At 31.9% G+C, this 12656-nt stretch overlaps 1 protein-coding gene across 1 annotated transcript; it reads right to left on the minus strand.

The window, feature by feature from the left end:
- Window positions 1-456: 456 nt before the first annotated feature.
- Window positions 457-3447, minus strand: LOC114185719 (transcription factor bHLH62-like). The gene is made up of 8 exons (XM_028073596.1): window positions 2306-3447; window positions 1984-2214; window positions 1837-1902; window positions 1642-1710; window positions 1463-1534; window positions 1132-1353; window positions 940-1042; window positions 457-845 (listed from the first exon to the last, which is right to left on the minus strand). The coding sequence occupies exons 1-8, from the start codon at window positions 3236-3238 to the stop codon at window positions 823-825; spliced, it is 1719 nt and encodes a 572-aa protein (XP_027929397.1). The 5' UTR covers window positions 3239-3447; the 3' UTR covers window positions 457-822.
- Between the last annotated feature and the right edge of the window lie 9209 nt (window positions 3448-12656).

Raw genomic sequence — 12656 nt, forward strand, 5'->3', positions numbered from 1 at the left:
TGGTCTGAAAGGGGTGGTTATAACTTCTAACTTGGAACCTCTGCAATTGATAATGCTTTTTCCCTTTGGATTTTTGCATCCCAGTTAGTAAAAAACGGCACAGAAGCTTCCACTTTTGGTGAACCAAAGAAAGTTACAGAGAAAAAGACAAAGAAAAATGGCAGAAGTTATGGTTGACCACAGCTCAAATTAACCAAAGGTCTTAATCATTAAAATTAGAATTATAATTGTGAGATAAAAAGAAAATGGTCCCACTAATACAGCTGGTTAGCAACACAATTGAGAATCACATCGACTAGATTACGCCATTTAGGAGAAGGTTAATTGACATGACCTATAATAAGATTTTAATAAAGTCCCACGAAAATTCTTTGTGGGATGATGTGATGTGTGAATTATATAAAGCGTACAATAATAGACAAAGTGAAAAGGAATAATCATAATAGCAGCAGCAGGTAGAAGAAAAACTCCTTTAATTAGCACTATATCTTACAATTGGTGCTGTAATAATAAGAATTTGCACCAAGAGAATACAGAATCGGTCCTAAAGATTTTACAGTGAATAGTTGTAAGAAAAAAATAATGAAAAGAACTGCCCCTGAAGATTAAAAATTTAAAATCATGGTGAGAAAAGAAATGGGTAGCATAAGGACAAAAGAGGGTTCTATTATACCTACTTATGATGATAATAATGGCTTAATAATTCAAGGGGTCGTTCAAATTAAATCTCTTCTTGTTGTGTACAGAAGCAGTTTTTTTCTATTCCTCCCAGCTTCAATTCAGGCGTAATGAATGGTGATGAGAGCTTAACTTTCATAACTTTCATAGGGGTACTTGATTTGAGCCTGCATTGGACAAGAAAAAATGAACATAAACATGATGGGCCTGATGAAAAGGATGTGTTGTGTTAACATTTTCTGCTTTTGCTTTATCAGTTACCATTGAAACTCTGAGCTTGTACTGCTGTTTTCCCATTTGCAGTTTGGCCAAAACCCATTTGAACAATGGTGTGGAGGTCATCTTCAGAGAATGCTATTGGATACTGCAAACAAATTGGATAAGAAGAATTAGAAAAAGGGTAATGAGACTTTAAAACAAAAAAAAAGGAACTTTTTTGAAGGAATTGATTACCTGAGAGGCACCTTCATTAAAGGCACTTAGGTGAGGTAACTGCATGCCAAGGTTTTGGCACAAACCAGAATCCAATGGGTCCACTGAGTTGTGGGACACAGTTCCATTAGGAATGTTACTGTGGATTGCTGGGTTTGGTTGAGGGTGTTGCCCATAAAAGGCTGGTGCTGAGGAATCTAGTGGGAATATTGGCTGTGCCAAAGAATTATTTGATTGAAATATCTGAAATCACCAAAAAGCCAACAAATCCCAATTCAGAAAAAAAAAAAAAGAAAGCAACAATTTTTTTAGTTGAAAAAGCAAACCCATTGTCTAGAGCCCTGAAACTTACATCTTTCGAGATTAGACTCTCAATACTAAAATCCAGCCTGGTGTTAACAGAAGCCAACTTCATGGACAGAAACTGCAACACCAAAAGCCATTCTTAATCAGCAAGAAATCTTTAACATTATTGTGGCCATTATCTCAGATGTTTATTGGCTAAGACTGGTTTGGTTTGGTTTGGTTTACCTCAACTTGGCGCTGCAATGACTGCACATAGTTTATAATTTCATCAAGCATAAGTGCTTTACCTGTCACCTGCAACAAACAAACAAACAAACAAACAAACAAACAATTCATAACCAAATTAGTAAAGGAATGAATTCAAAACCAACCCAATTCTTTGCATTCTGGTTTAGCTTATCGAGTTATCAGCACACGCACCTTATTGCAACCTGGGACAAGATCTTGGAGAAGTTTCATTCTTTCACTGATTTTCTCCCTCCGGACCTATTTCAAAATCGGTTTACACAATGTCAAAATAAAGGGCCACAAGGGTCATTCAGAGAGAGAAAAATGGCCGATTCTTACTCTTTCTGCAAGACTGTGACTGTCAGTGGCTTGACCTCTTCTTGCTCTGACATGAATATAATCCTTTGGAGGCTCTGGGGGTTTTGAGTTACTCTTGTTCTGTTTGTCGTCATTTGCATTACTAGTTACCCCTTTGGACTCTTCCTCTGCCTTCACTTGGCCCTTTTCATTGCCCTCACCTTCGTTAGTTTTGCTGCGCTTTGCATTTGAATCTTCACTGGCTTCAGCAGCCTGAAGTTAAAGACCCTTTGGGGTTAAGGAAATGAAGTGCCCCTTGAATGAAAAAAAAAGTGTAAAACAGAACATGAGAAAAAGTACTTACCATAGGGGGGTTGGGGTTGGGGTTGGGGTTGGGGTTGGTGTTGGTGTTGGTGGGGGTTGAAGTTGAAGTTGAAGTTTCCTTGGCTTTTCCTTTGGATGGACCTTTTCTTTTTCTAGAATTCGCATAAGGGGAAGGTTTCACCCCATTGTCCCCATTTGGAATCTGTTCTGAGATTGTTGATTCCTCTTGAGAATTGGCCACTTCCATTTGGTCTTGCAATGGAGAATTCTTGTTCTCCTGAGAACTCACCAGAGATCCAAGCACTTTGAGAGATGGAGTACTTGAGACTCTGGGGAGCTTCCCATTTTCCAGCAATGGAGAAGAAGATCTGTGAGTCAACTCGGCATTGGTGGGGCCCAATTGGGTGGTCCTGCCATTGAAACTCCTACTTCCAAAGCAAGAAAACTTTGCAGCCCTCTCAGCAAAACCAGGATCAGTTGAGAATTCTGCCACACTGGAATTCAACCCCTCTTTCACCAAGTGATTCATCATTGTGGGGATCTTGGGAGGAGAACTCAAAGGGGTGCTGTAACATGAAGTGTTGGTGCTGTTATTGCCATTGATGTAGGAAGAAGATGCAGCAGCAAGCAAAGGCTGAGAATGAGGTGAGATCTCATCAGAGCCACCAGCACCACCACCAATGTTTCCCAATTTCCCTATCAACTCCCTGATGACAAAGTTGTCAGTTGACATGTTGGAATTGGAAGCTGCAGGAGAAGACACCATTGAACTGAGTGCAGAATCAAAGTGAAGAGCATGATCCGTTGACTTCTCCCACGGCGGTGTGTAAAAGCAATCCTGTGTTCTCTCGGTTGAAGAATTCAAAACTTGAACATCCATGGGAGAAGAGAGTGAGTGCCAAGAGGGTGGACAAGGAGGTGGTGAAGGGTCATAATGCAGCTGAGGAGCATTGAGGAAGAACTGGTTTTCCATGAAGGAAGAGATGAAGAAATTAGACCCAGAAAAAAGAAGATGAATGTTTTTTGTGTGTGTCCCAAAGGCCTAAAATAAAATGGTTTATGAATTGGTTACATGGAGTGATGAATTTGTGTGAAAAGGTAAATAGAAAGCAAAGGAAAGAAGGTGTGGGGGGGCCTAAATAGAGATCCAACACAAGTTGAGTCCAAGTTGTGTATGTTTGACCTTTTGTTTTCTTTGAGTTCTTTATAATACTTTGCAACATTGGATGAGTAGCAGTGGTAGTCAGTAATGTGGTACTTTTTTTTTTCATTTTCTTTTTTCCTATTTATAGTTTTTTTTTTTAATCTTTCTCTTGGCTTTGTCTGTGTTGTGTGTTGAACTGGGGTTGGAGAATATTACCCTTCCGTAAAAGACGGAGGAGTGTGTTTGGCGGGCCTTGGACGTCACAACACCACAATATGTCTCCTTCGCTTTTCTTGAAATCTGCATTCTCTCTTCCAACAACACCATGCAAATGCAATGCATGCCACCAAAAGTTACCCACTCAATCTTATTTTCCCACCATGTCGAATAAAACATTCAAAACAACCTTTTAATCTATTGGCTCAAGTAAAATTTAGGTTGTCTTTTCTTACTTTTTAATACTTAATCACACCATCTTCAGTATTAACAACTTTTTTTTTCCTATACTATCGCTGTTACTCCCCCTTTTTTTTTATTCCACAAATGGCATATTATGCCAAAATGGGCGTGGACTATGCATATTAACATAGTCTGTCGTAAAAGAAATAATTCATCTTGTAATTTACGTTAATCATTTTAGTCTTTTATCGCTTAATTATGGGTTTTTTTTTTAAAAAAGGATTACCAAAAAAATTAAATAATAATAAAATATCAATGGTATCCGAGTCAAATGTTTGTCTTAGTGATCGATTCCAATGAGAGAATGATTTTATGGTCAAGTTATTCGGATAGTTTAAAATTAAATCTATAAAAAATCTAAGTTTAAAAGTTGTTTTCAAAAATTTGCTAGAATACCAACCAACATTTTTGACAAGTTTTATGTTTTTTAGAAAGTGAAAGAAATTTAGGAATAAAAAGTGAAAAATAACTAATATTTTAACCTCAAGTTTGTTGAGATAACATCATCAAGATCAATTACCGCAATTGAGGTATTATCCACTTTGGAACTTGAAATTCTTGTCACGATTTGTTGTTCTTAAGGGAGTTTTCATTCCCATAGATAGCACTAATTTTTCGACCTCAAGTCTATTGAGATAACATCATTAGGATCAATCACTACATCCAAGATATTGTCCATTTTGGAGTCCAGAACTCCTTCACGATTTTGTCCTTCAAAGATGTGTCTTGGAGGGTTGAATCAGGAAGACGTATTTAAATTGCATATACTCTACTCTTAAGTAATGTGAGACTATTGAATGTACAAACCCTGTTAATTGAGGGCTAAAGGGAACAAGGGTTCGTCTTTGGAACCTCGTTTATAGTTAGGATCAATCACCACATTTGATGTATTATTCACTTTGAAGCCTAGATCTCTTTCACGACTTTGTCCTTAAAAAGACATCTTTGAGGGTTGAAGGATTAAGATGTATTCAAATTGTTTATTGTTAGGACCAATCACCACATTTGAGGTATTGTTTACTTTAGAACTTGAATCTCCTATCACGATTTTGTCCTTAAAAGGCATATTAAAGAGTTGAATGGGAAAGGTGTATTTAAATTATCATTGGTCTCTACTCCCAAGCGATATGAGACTATTAGAATAAGGCCCCCTAATCTAGGACTAAAGGATTATTCGTTTCGATAGACAATGTCAATGTTCAAGTCCATTGAGATAACATCGTAAAGGTCAATATCGCATTGAGAAATTGTCCACTTAAAGCTCAAAACTCCTTCACGATTTTTCCTTTAAAAGGTGAGTCCGAAGGTTGAAGGAGGAAGTTGTGTTTATTTCCCTTGGCCTTGACTTTTAAACAATGTGGAACCATTGAGGTATTGGAATAAGCTCCTAATAGAGGTCTAAGAGTGTTTTCGTTCTCATAAACGACATGAATGTTCTTACCTCAAGTTTGTTGAGATAACATAGTTAGGATCAATCACTACATTTGAGCTATTGTTTGCTTTGGAGTACGAAATTCCCATCACTACAATAAAATCTTTGATTAATGACCAATTTTAGTGAAAAAAAAAATTAGTAACTATAGTGACTAATTTAGATATCAATTTATAAACTAAAAATTATTGGTAACTAAAATATTTTCTATTGTGAATTTGTCTCTAAATTTGTCAATAACATTAGCTACCTAGGTTTTGGCTACCAAAATATTGGTTTCGAAATTAGTCTCTAAATAGGAAATTGGTTTCTGGTCCCTAAAGATATTTTTCAGTTATAAAATTGGTCACTATTTAATAATTTTCTTGTAGTGTGATGATTTTGTCCTTTAAAGGAACCTTCGAAGGTTGAACGAGAAAAGAACATTTAAATTACACTTGGTATCGACTTCTAAGCGATGTTTGACTATTGAGGACTACAACAATTATTGCTTTTTTTTTTTACAAAACTAGTTATTTAAAAAACTATAATTTACAAAATTAATTATTTTAAGACATATTATTTAAAAAAATATATTTTAAAAATAATTATTTAGAAAAAATATATTTCAAGAAATACTTATTTAGGAAATACTTATTTTAAAAAGTAATATTTATAACATACATATTCTAGAAAGAAAAAACAAATATTTAGAAAATACATAATTTAAAATTTTAAATATTGAAAAAACATTTTAGAAAATGGGAAAGAAATTGTTTTGAAAATAAATAGTAAGAAGTGTTTTATTTAATTTAGATTATAGATTTGTCAAAAATATATAAAAAATAAAATATTTATAAGTATAATAGTTATTTTAAAAATTAGTTATTTTCATAATTATGTTCATGATGATAAATAATAACATTCACTTTTTATTTCTTTCATTGTCACCATAATTATAATTATTTTAATAAATTTGTTTGATGAAAATTAGCTTTTTAAATAATTTTATATTAGTAATAAAGATGAAAATATAGAAATGCTTTTAATATAATAATTAAATAAGTGTACAATATAGATTTAATTTTTAAATAGTAGCGTTGGTCAAACGGTGAAACCGTTTAGCATACTAATACAACATAGAAAGATTATTATTTTTTTCATAAAAGATTAAAAAACACAAAATTATTTTTAAAATTTTTTAATCAAATAAATATTTATGTTAGCATTAAAATAAATTAGATTAGAATAGACTTAGAAAACATTAATTTTATTTATTTTTAATATTTATATTTATTTAAGTTAACTTCAACATTAAAATAAATTAAACTAAATATTATAAATAAATTTGGTTAGTATGGACGAGTTTAAAAAATAGAATTTTGAATATTTGATAAGGGTCACTATTGTGTCTTTTTCCTTTGTTTTATTATCATATAGTACAAACCATACTAATGAATATAATAAAAAGTATTGAGAAATAAAAAGAAAATTAAAAACATTTCAGTACTTAAAACAAAATAAATATTTCATTTAAGGACTTAAACAATAATATTTAATTTATTATGTATTCGATTTAAAGAAACATTATCTTAGGCATCTTGTCATTGGTGAATAAAAATCAAAGAGAAAGGTGAGACCCTCATCTCACTAAAAGTTGTATAAATGTTTGAAAAAAAATTATTGTTGAAGACGTGAAGGTAAGAGGAGTTATCCATATTGAGAAAAAAATAGGAAGAACAAGAAAGTTATGCATCTATCTCCAAAAGTAAAAGCAACACAACAAAATAATATTATATTATAGAAACTAAAAAGTTGTTTTTGTTATTATATTTATAAAAATTAAAAAAATAAAATTCAAACATTGCAGTTGTCGTGTTGAGAGGTCAAAAATTTAAACCTAGAGCAAATGCATGAGCGATGAATTTTTTTTAAAAAAGTTAAACCTTGAACATACAACTTTAGTCATCGTTTGAAAGTTACGAAACAAATATAACAAAGCGTGGAAAATAAACAACACATGAACGTGGGATAACAAAGAAAACAGAGGATGTGACAAAATGATCCTATCTATAAGTGAACTGTGATCAATATTACTGTAATTAAATATTCAGATTTCTTACTGCTTCAATAAATAATTAGATTATTTTGTCTTTAATAATTTTTTATATCTAATAAATTTTTGTTTTGTTTCTGGTCCATATTCAGATAGTGTTTTAGATATTTAAATTAAAGTGTATTAGATAAATTTTGCTCAATCTCTAAATCAGCCAAAATTTTGTTAGGGGACGATAAGGTCTTTACTGTTTTATCCTGTCTTTTATTTGACTCCAAAAAGTAGATTGAATTGGTCAGTTCCGGATAAAATTACGACTTAATTTTGTTGGTTCCTCTACATGATCATTTGGTCGTGGGTATAAAAACAATCTTAAGAAAAAGTAATACAATAAATGTTGTAATAATAAAATTTGTTTTAATGATTTGTATCTTTGTTTCATTTCATAAGTCTATCATTCACAATAAAATTAAAATAAGCTAAATAAACAAAATTAAGATCCACGTTAAATAAATACGTCAAATTTTTAAATCTTTCATGAAAAAAAAAACATAAAATAAATTATTGTTTAAGCTACGAGAAAATTATAGCAATTAATCAATGTTAAATGTAAAGAGATGATGTAATTATGTTTGACTTAGAGATTAAAATTAATATGGTAAAATTTGTTTGCAAGCTATGAGGGTTAGTCCGTCTCGCTCATCATTGATCCATGCACATTATGGGTTACGCAGGAATAGGTCTATGTGGGTCAGCGAGTTAAAATACTTAGCTCACACTACACTTTATTTTATGGGTTAGTGGGTCGGCCCACATGGTCCGTTTCACATTCTCATCCCTAATTTTTACTCAGGTAAGCTCATTTTTGCTCAAACAATTCCATTTTCTCTCAAGTTAAGATAGAAAAAAGGTTTAAATACTTTTTTCGTTCTCATTTTGGTAGTGTTTGTTGCGGATGATCCTCATTTTGACAAAATGTTTAAAATGATCCTCATTTTTACCAAATGTTTAAAATGGTCATCATTTTCGCAATTCGTATTTTATTTGGTCCTTTTCTGTGACGCCGTTTAAGTCAGTAACAGAGCATTGAATAGGTGACACTGTTTGTATTACGTTGCATTGGGGTGTGTTACGTGTATTGTATTAATGGTTCCGTTACTGATTTAAACGGCGTCACAGAAAAGGATCAAATAAAATACGAGTTGCGAAAATGAGGATCATTTTAAACATTCGGTAAAAATGAGGACCATTTTAAACATTATGTCAAAATGAGGACTATCCGCAACAAACATTACGAAAATGAGGACGAAAAAGGTATTTTAGCCTAAAAAAATATTTCTTTCTTGCGGTCAATTTAACTAATTTATTATGTATTTTCTATGAATAGAAAATGAATATTCATTTTTACAGTCCATTTATTTGTATTTTTGTTTAAATAAGTTATGTTTGTATCATAATGCTTACTCGAATTAATGACTTATATGAATTTTGGGTCATACATGAGATTATGTGTTAAGCATTTTTTGAGTTGTAATTGAGTATTCACATTTATATTGCATCAAAGATCCTATTGTTTTACTAATGATTTATGTCATATAAATTAAGATATCAAACAATGAGAAGTTGAAGGGAGAGTTCTTACACACCACGACATGTGTGGATATGCAACATGGGTTACAATGAACATATCTTAATTCTTTATACTTGACTTCACTCGTAAATCAAACTCTTAGATTGAATCAGATGTTGGTCAATAGTAGAACATACTTAATACAAGTCTTCTAGAAGGTGTGAGTTGATATTTTATTTGTAGAATATCTTTTTATGTATAAATCCTTAAGAGGCCTATATAGTTATTGAATGTTTGTGTGATTGAAATTAAATTGTTTATAGATTGCTAATGACATTGTCCATTTTATATCGTTATTTCTTGTTAGAAATTTATTTTTAGTAACTTACCTTTATCTTGTGTTGTTTTTGTAATGACTTGCTATGACACTAGTGTGTACATGAGAAAAAAATGCAGGAGCAACATTAGGAGAAAAATGTAAACTTTACTTTAAACTTCTTTATATATATATATATATATATATATATATATATATATATATATATATATATATATATATATATATATATATATATATATAATATGTGTGTTTAAGTGGTATCTTGAAATACCTAATACTATGAATGTACAAGCCCTCTCTTAAATTATATGTTGTGCTTTTCTTATAAGGTGTTATATGTTCTAACTTATTTGACATAACCCAAAGTTTATATGATTAGAATAAAAAAATATTGCATTTGACTCAAATTGAAGATCTTAATGAATTGATTATTTTGCATGACAAAGCACATTATGATATATTATCCAATTGTTTCACAAGGATTTTGATTTGATACTTAATATTTTTTAGGTGAACCAAATAAATTCGATGTGGATTCTTCATCAGTAGGGCTAACATACAACTTCTTTTCAATCTAAATTAGAGTGTTTTTCATTTGAGACTCCACAATTAACACAAAAGTTTATGTGAATTCGTTTATATTGGGGGTCAAATTTACAAAAATGTTTAATTCACTGAATTCTATTTTTATGTGAGTATCAATATAAACTCATGCATTTGTGTTTTTCAATAAAGATGGAATGATGTAAATCTATATTAAATGTAGTGAAGAAGAATGAAGGTGAATTAAAGTTGAATCGTTTGACAAACTAAAAATATAAAGTGTAAGAAAAAGTAAACGGTATGAAAATAAATTGCCAAGGATATAACATAAATTGATAAAGGAAATCAATGAAAGTAGTGATCCAAATTGCAACAATCGTCATTGGATTTGATATTATCATATTCACGATGTTCTCTAAGTGTTTGAATTGTAAATAAATGTGTCACTCATTTGTTATACATGAACGACCTATTTATATTTTCTCTCCTCTTTCTAATGGTTAAGCCAAAATAAAATTACATAATTTGCAAGAAGTGTCTAAAATTTCCCATTTTGCATCATTTATGCCCACTAAGCATGTGCTTTGTAGCAGTTACCATATGCCCTAACTCCTTTTTCGATCTCTCGTAGTCTATCTTTCAATCTTATCTAGCAAACACCTTTCTCGATGCATTTCTTGAGTTCTCGATCATTCTTCAACTTCTACCTTGATTCACTTATATTCTAATTCTCCTTTTAAGATTCCCCTATGTAATCATCTTTTTCTTAATCTTGTCCTTGATATCTTTGTCTTCTAGTGTATTGATCTTATTCTTTACGATATTTAACTTTTTAATACTTTTCTTCGATCTCTCAATTTTGATACACTTAATACCAATGTTATTTTCTATCAAATAAAATTGTAATAAGATGTTTTTGGACTATATTAGATTGTTTTATAAAAAATCAAAATATCTAGCCATTTTTCTATTTTAAGTGGTTTACATGCTAATTAATAAGGCACTTACTTATTTATTTTTTCTATTTGAAATACTTATTAAAAAGTGTGTTTAAGCATGCACTTATGTCAATTGCACCTATTTATATTATTTATTTGTTGGTCTATTGTTCCACCCACTATTGGATCACTCATTATTGTCTAGTCTCACACACCGATGTATATGCCTCAACATGAAGGTGTATGTTGGAAGTTGCACATTGACTAGAAGGAATTCCAATTTATAATATATAAGTGGGTGAAAATCTCACCTTACAAGTTAGTTTTTGTGAGGTTGAGTTAAACTTAAAAGTTCACTTCTTGACATGGAATCAAAGCCGTGGGTCAGAGCCTATCTTAGTAAAGATTGTTGTTTGTTGAGCCTATTGTTCCATCCGTTATTGCACTGCTATTAGACTACTTATTAATGTCTAGTCTCACGCTCGAGATGTATATGCCCTAGCGTAAGGGAGGTGTGTTAGAAGTCCCACATCGATTACAAATAAAGACAATTTACAATATATAATTGGTTGCAAATCTCGCCTTACAATGTGATTTTATGAAGTTGAATTAGACTTAAAGTCAACTTCATAACATGGTATCAAATTCGTGGGTTAGAGCCTATCATAGTTAAGTTTGTTGTTTGTTGGGTCCTACACTCTATATGTATATGGCTCAATGTGAATGGGTATTATTGACGTCCCATATCGACTAATTTACAATATATAAGTTGGTTTTGTGACGTTGAGTTAAATTTACAGTTCACTTCTTGACATGGTATCAAAGCCATGGGTCAGAGCCTATCCTAACAAAGATTGTATTTTGTTGGGTCTATTGTTACACACGCTATTGCACTACTATTGGACCACCAATTAATGTCTTGTCCCATGCTCAAGATGTATATGTTTCAATGTAAGGGAGGAGTGTTAGAAGTATCACATCTACTACAAATAAGGCCAATTTATAGTATATATTTGGGTGCAAACCTTACATTACAACGCGATTTTGTGAGATTGAGTTAGGCTTAAAGTCCACTTCATAACATGGTCAGAGTCGTAGGTTTGAGCCTATGACAGTGCAATTTTATGAGGTTGAGTTAGGCTTAAAGTCCAGTTCATAACATGGTTAGAGTCGTGGGTTATAGCCTATCACATTGTAGTTTGTTGTTTGTTGGGTCCTACACTCGATATGTATATGCCTTGGCATGAAGGGGTGTTATTGAAGTCCCACATCGACTAAAGATAAAGCAATTTATAGTATATAAGTGAGTGCAAACCTTGCCTTACAAGTTAGTTTATTGAGTTTGAGTTGAGTTTAAAATCCACTTATATATTATTGCCTTTATCTCTAGTCAATGTAGGACTTCAAACACATCCCCTTATGTTGAGGCATATACATCTCAAGTGTCGGACTAGAGATTAATGGATGGTTCAATAGCTCAAGATGTAAATGCTTCACGTTAGGGGTGTGTTGGAAGTGCCACACTAACTAGAGATTAGGTCAATTTACAATATATAAATGGATGCAAACCTCGCCTTATAAGCCAGTTTCAGAAGGTTAAGTTAGGCTTAAAATCCATTTCTTAGAAAATGGTATGAGATTCATGGGTTAAAGCCTATCTTAATGAAGTTTGTTATTTGGTGTGTCTATTCTTCAACCCACTATTGAACCATCTATTAATGTCTAGTTTCACATTTGAGATGTATATGCCTCGATGTGAGAAGGTGTGTCAGAAATCCCACATCGACTAAAGATAAGGTCAATTTACAGTATATAAGTAAGTGCAAACCTCAACTTACAAGTCGGTTTTGTAAAGTTGAGTTAGACTTAAAATCTACTTCTTAAAATGGTATCACAAATCATGAAATCAAGATTTGTTCATCACAACCTA

Source organism: Vigna unguiculata, chromosome 5, assembly GCF_004118075.2.
Source record: "Vigna unguiculata cultivar IT97K-499-35 chromosome 5, ASM411807v1, whole genome shotgun sequence".
Taxonomy (NCBI): domain Eukaryota; kingdom Viridiplantae; phylum Streptophyta; class Magnoliopsida; order Fabales; family Fabaceae; genus Vigna; species Vigna unguiculata.

Bases quoted from the DNA above. Each gene is read 5' to 3' on its own strand.
- LOC114185719 (XM_028073596.1), bottom strand. From the start codon at position 3,238: ATGGAAAACCAGTTCTTCCTCAATGCTCCTCAGCTGCATTATGACCCT. The intron at 1,711-1,836 runs GTGCGTGTGCTG...TGTTTGTTGCAG, and splicing joins TTGTCCCAGGTTGCAATAAG to GTGACAGGTAAAGCACTTAT. The intron at 846-939 runs GTAACTGATAAA...TGTCCAATGCAG, and splicing joins ACAAGCTCAGAGTTTCAATG to GCTCAAATCAAGTACCCCTA.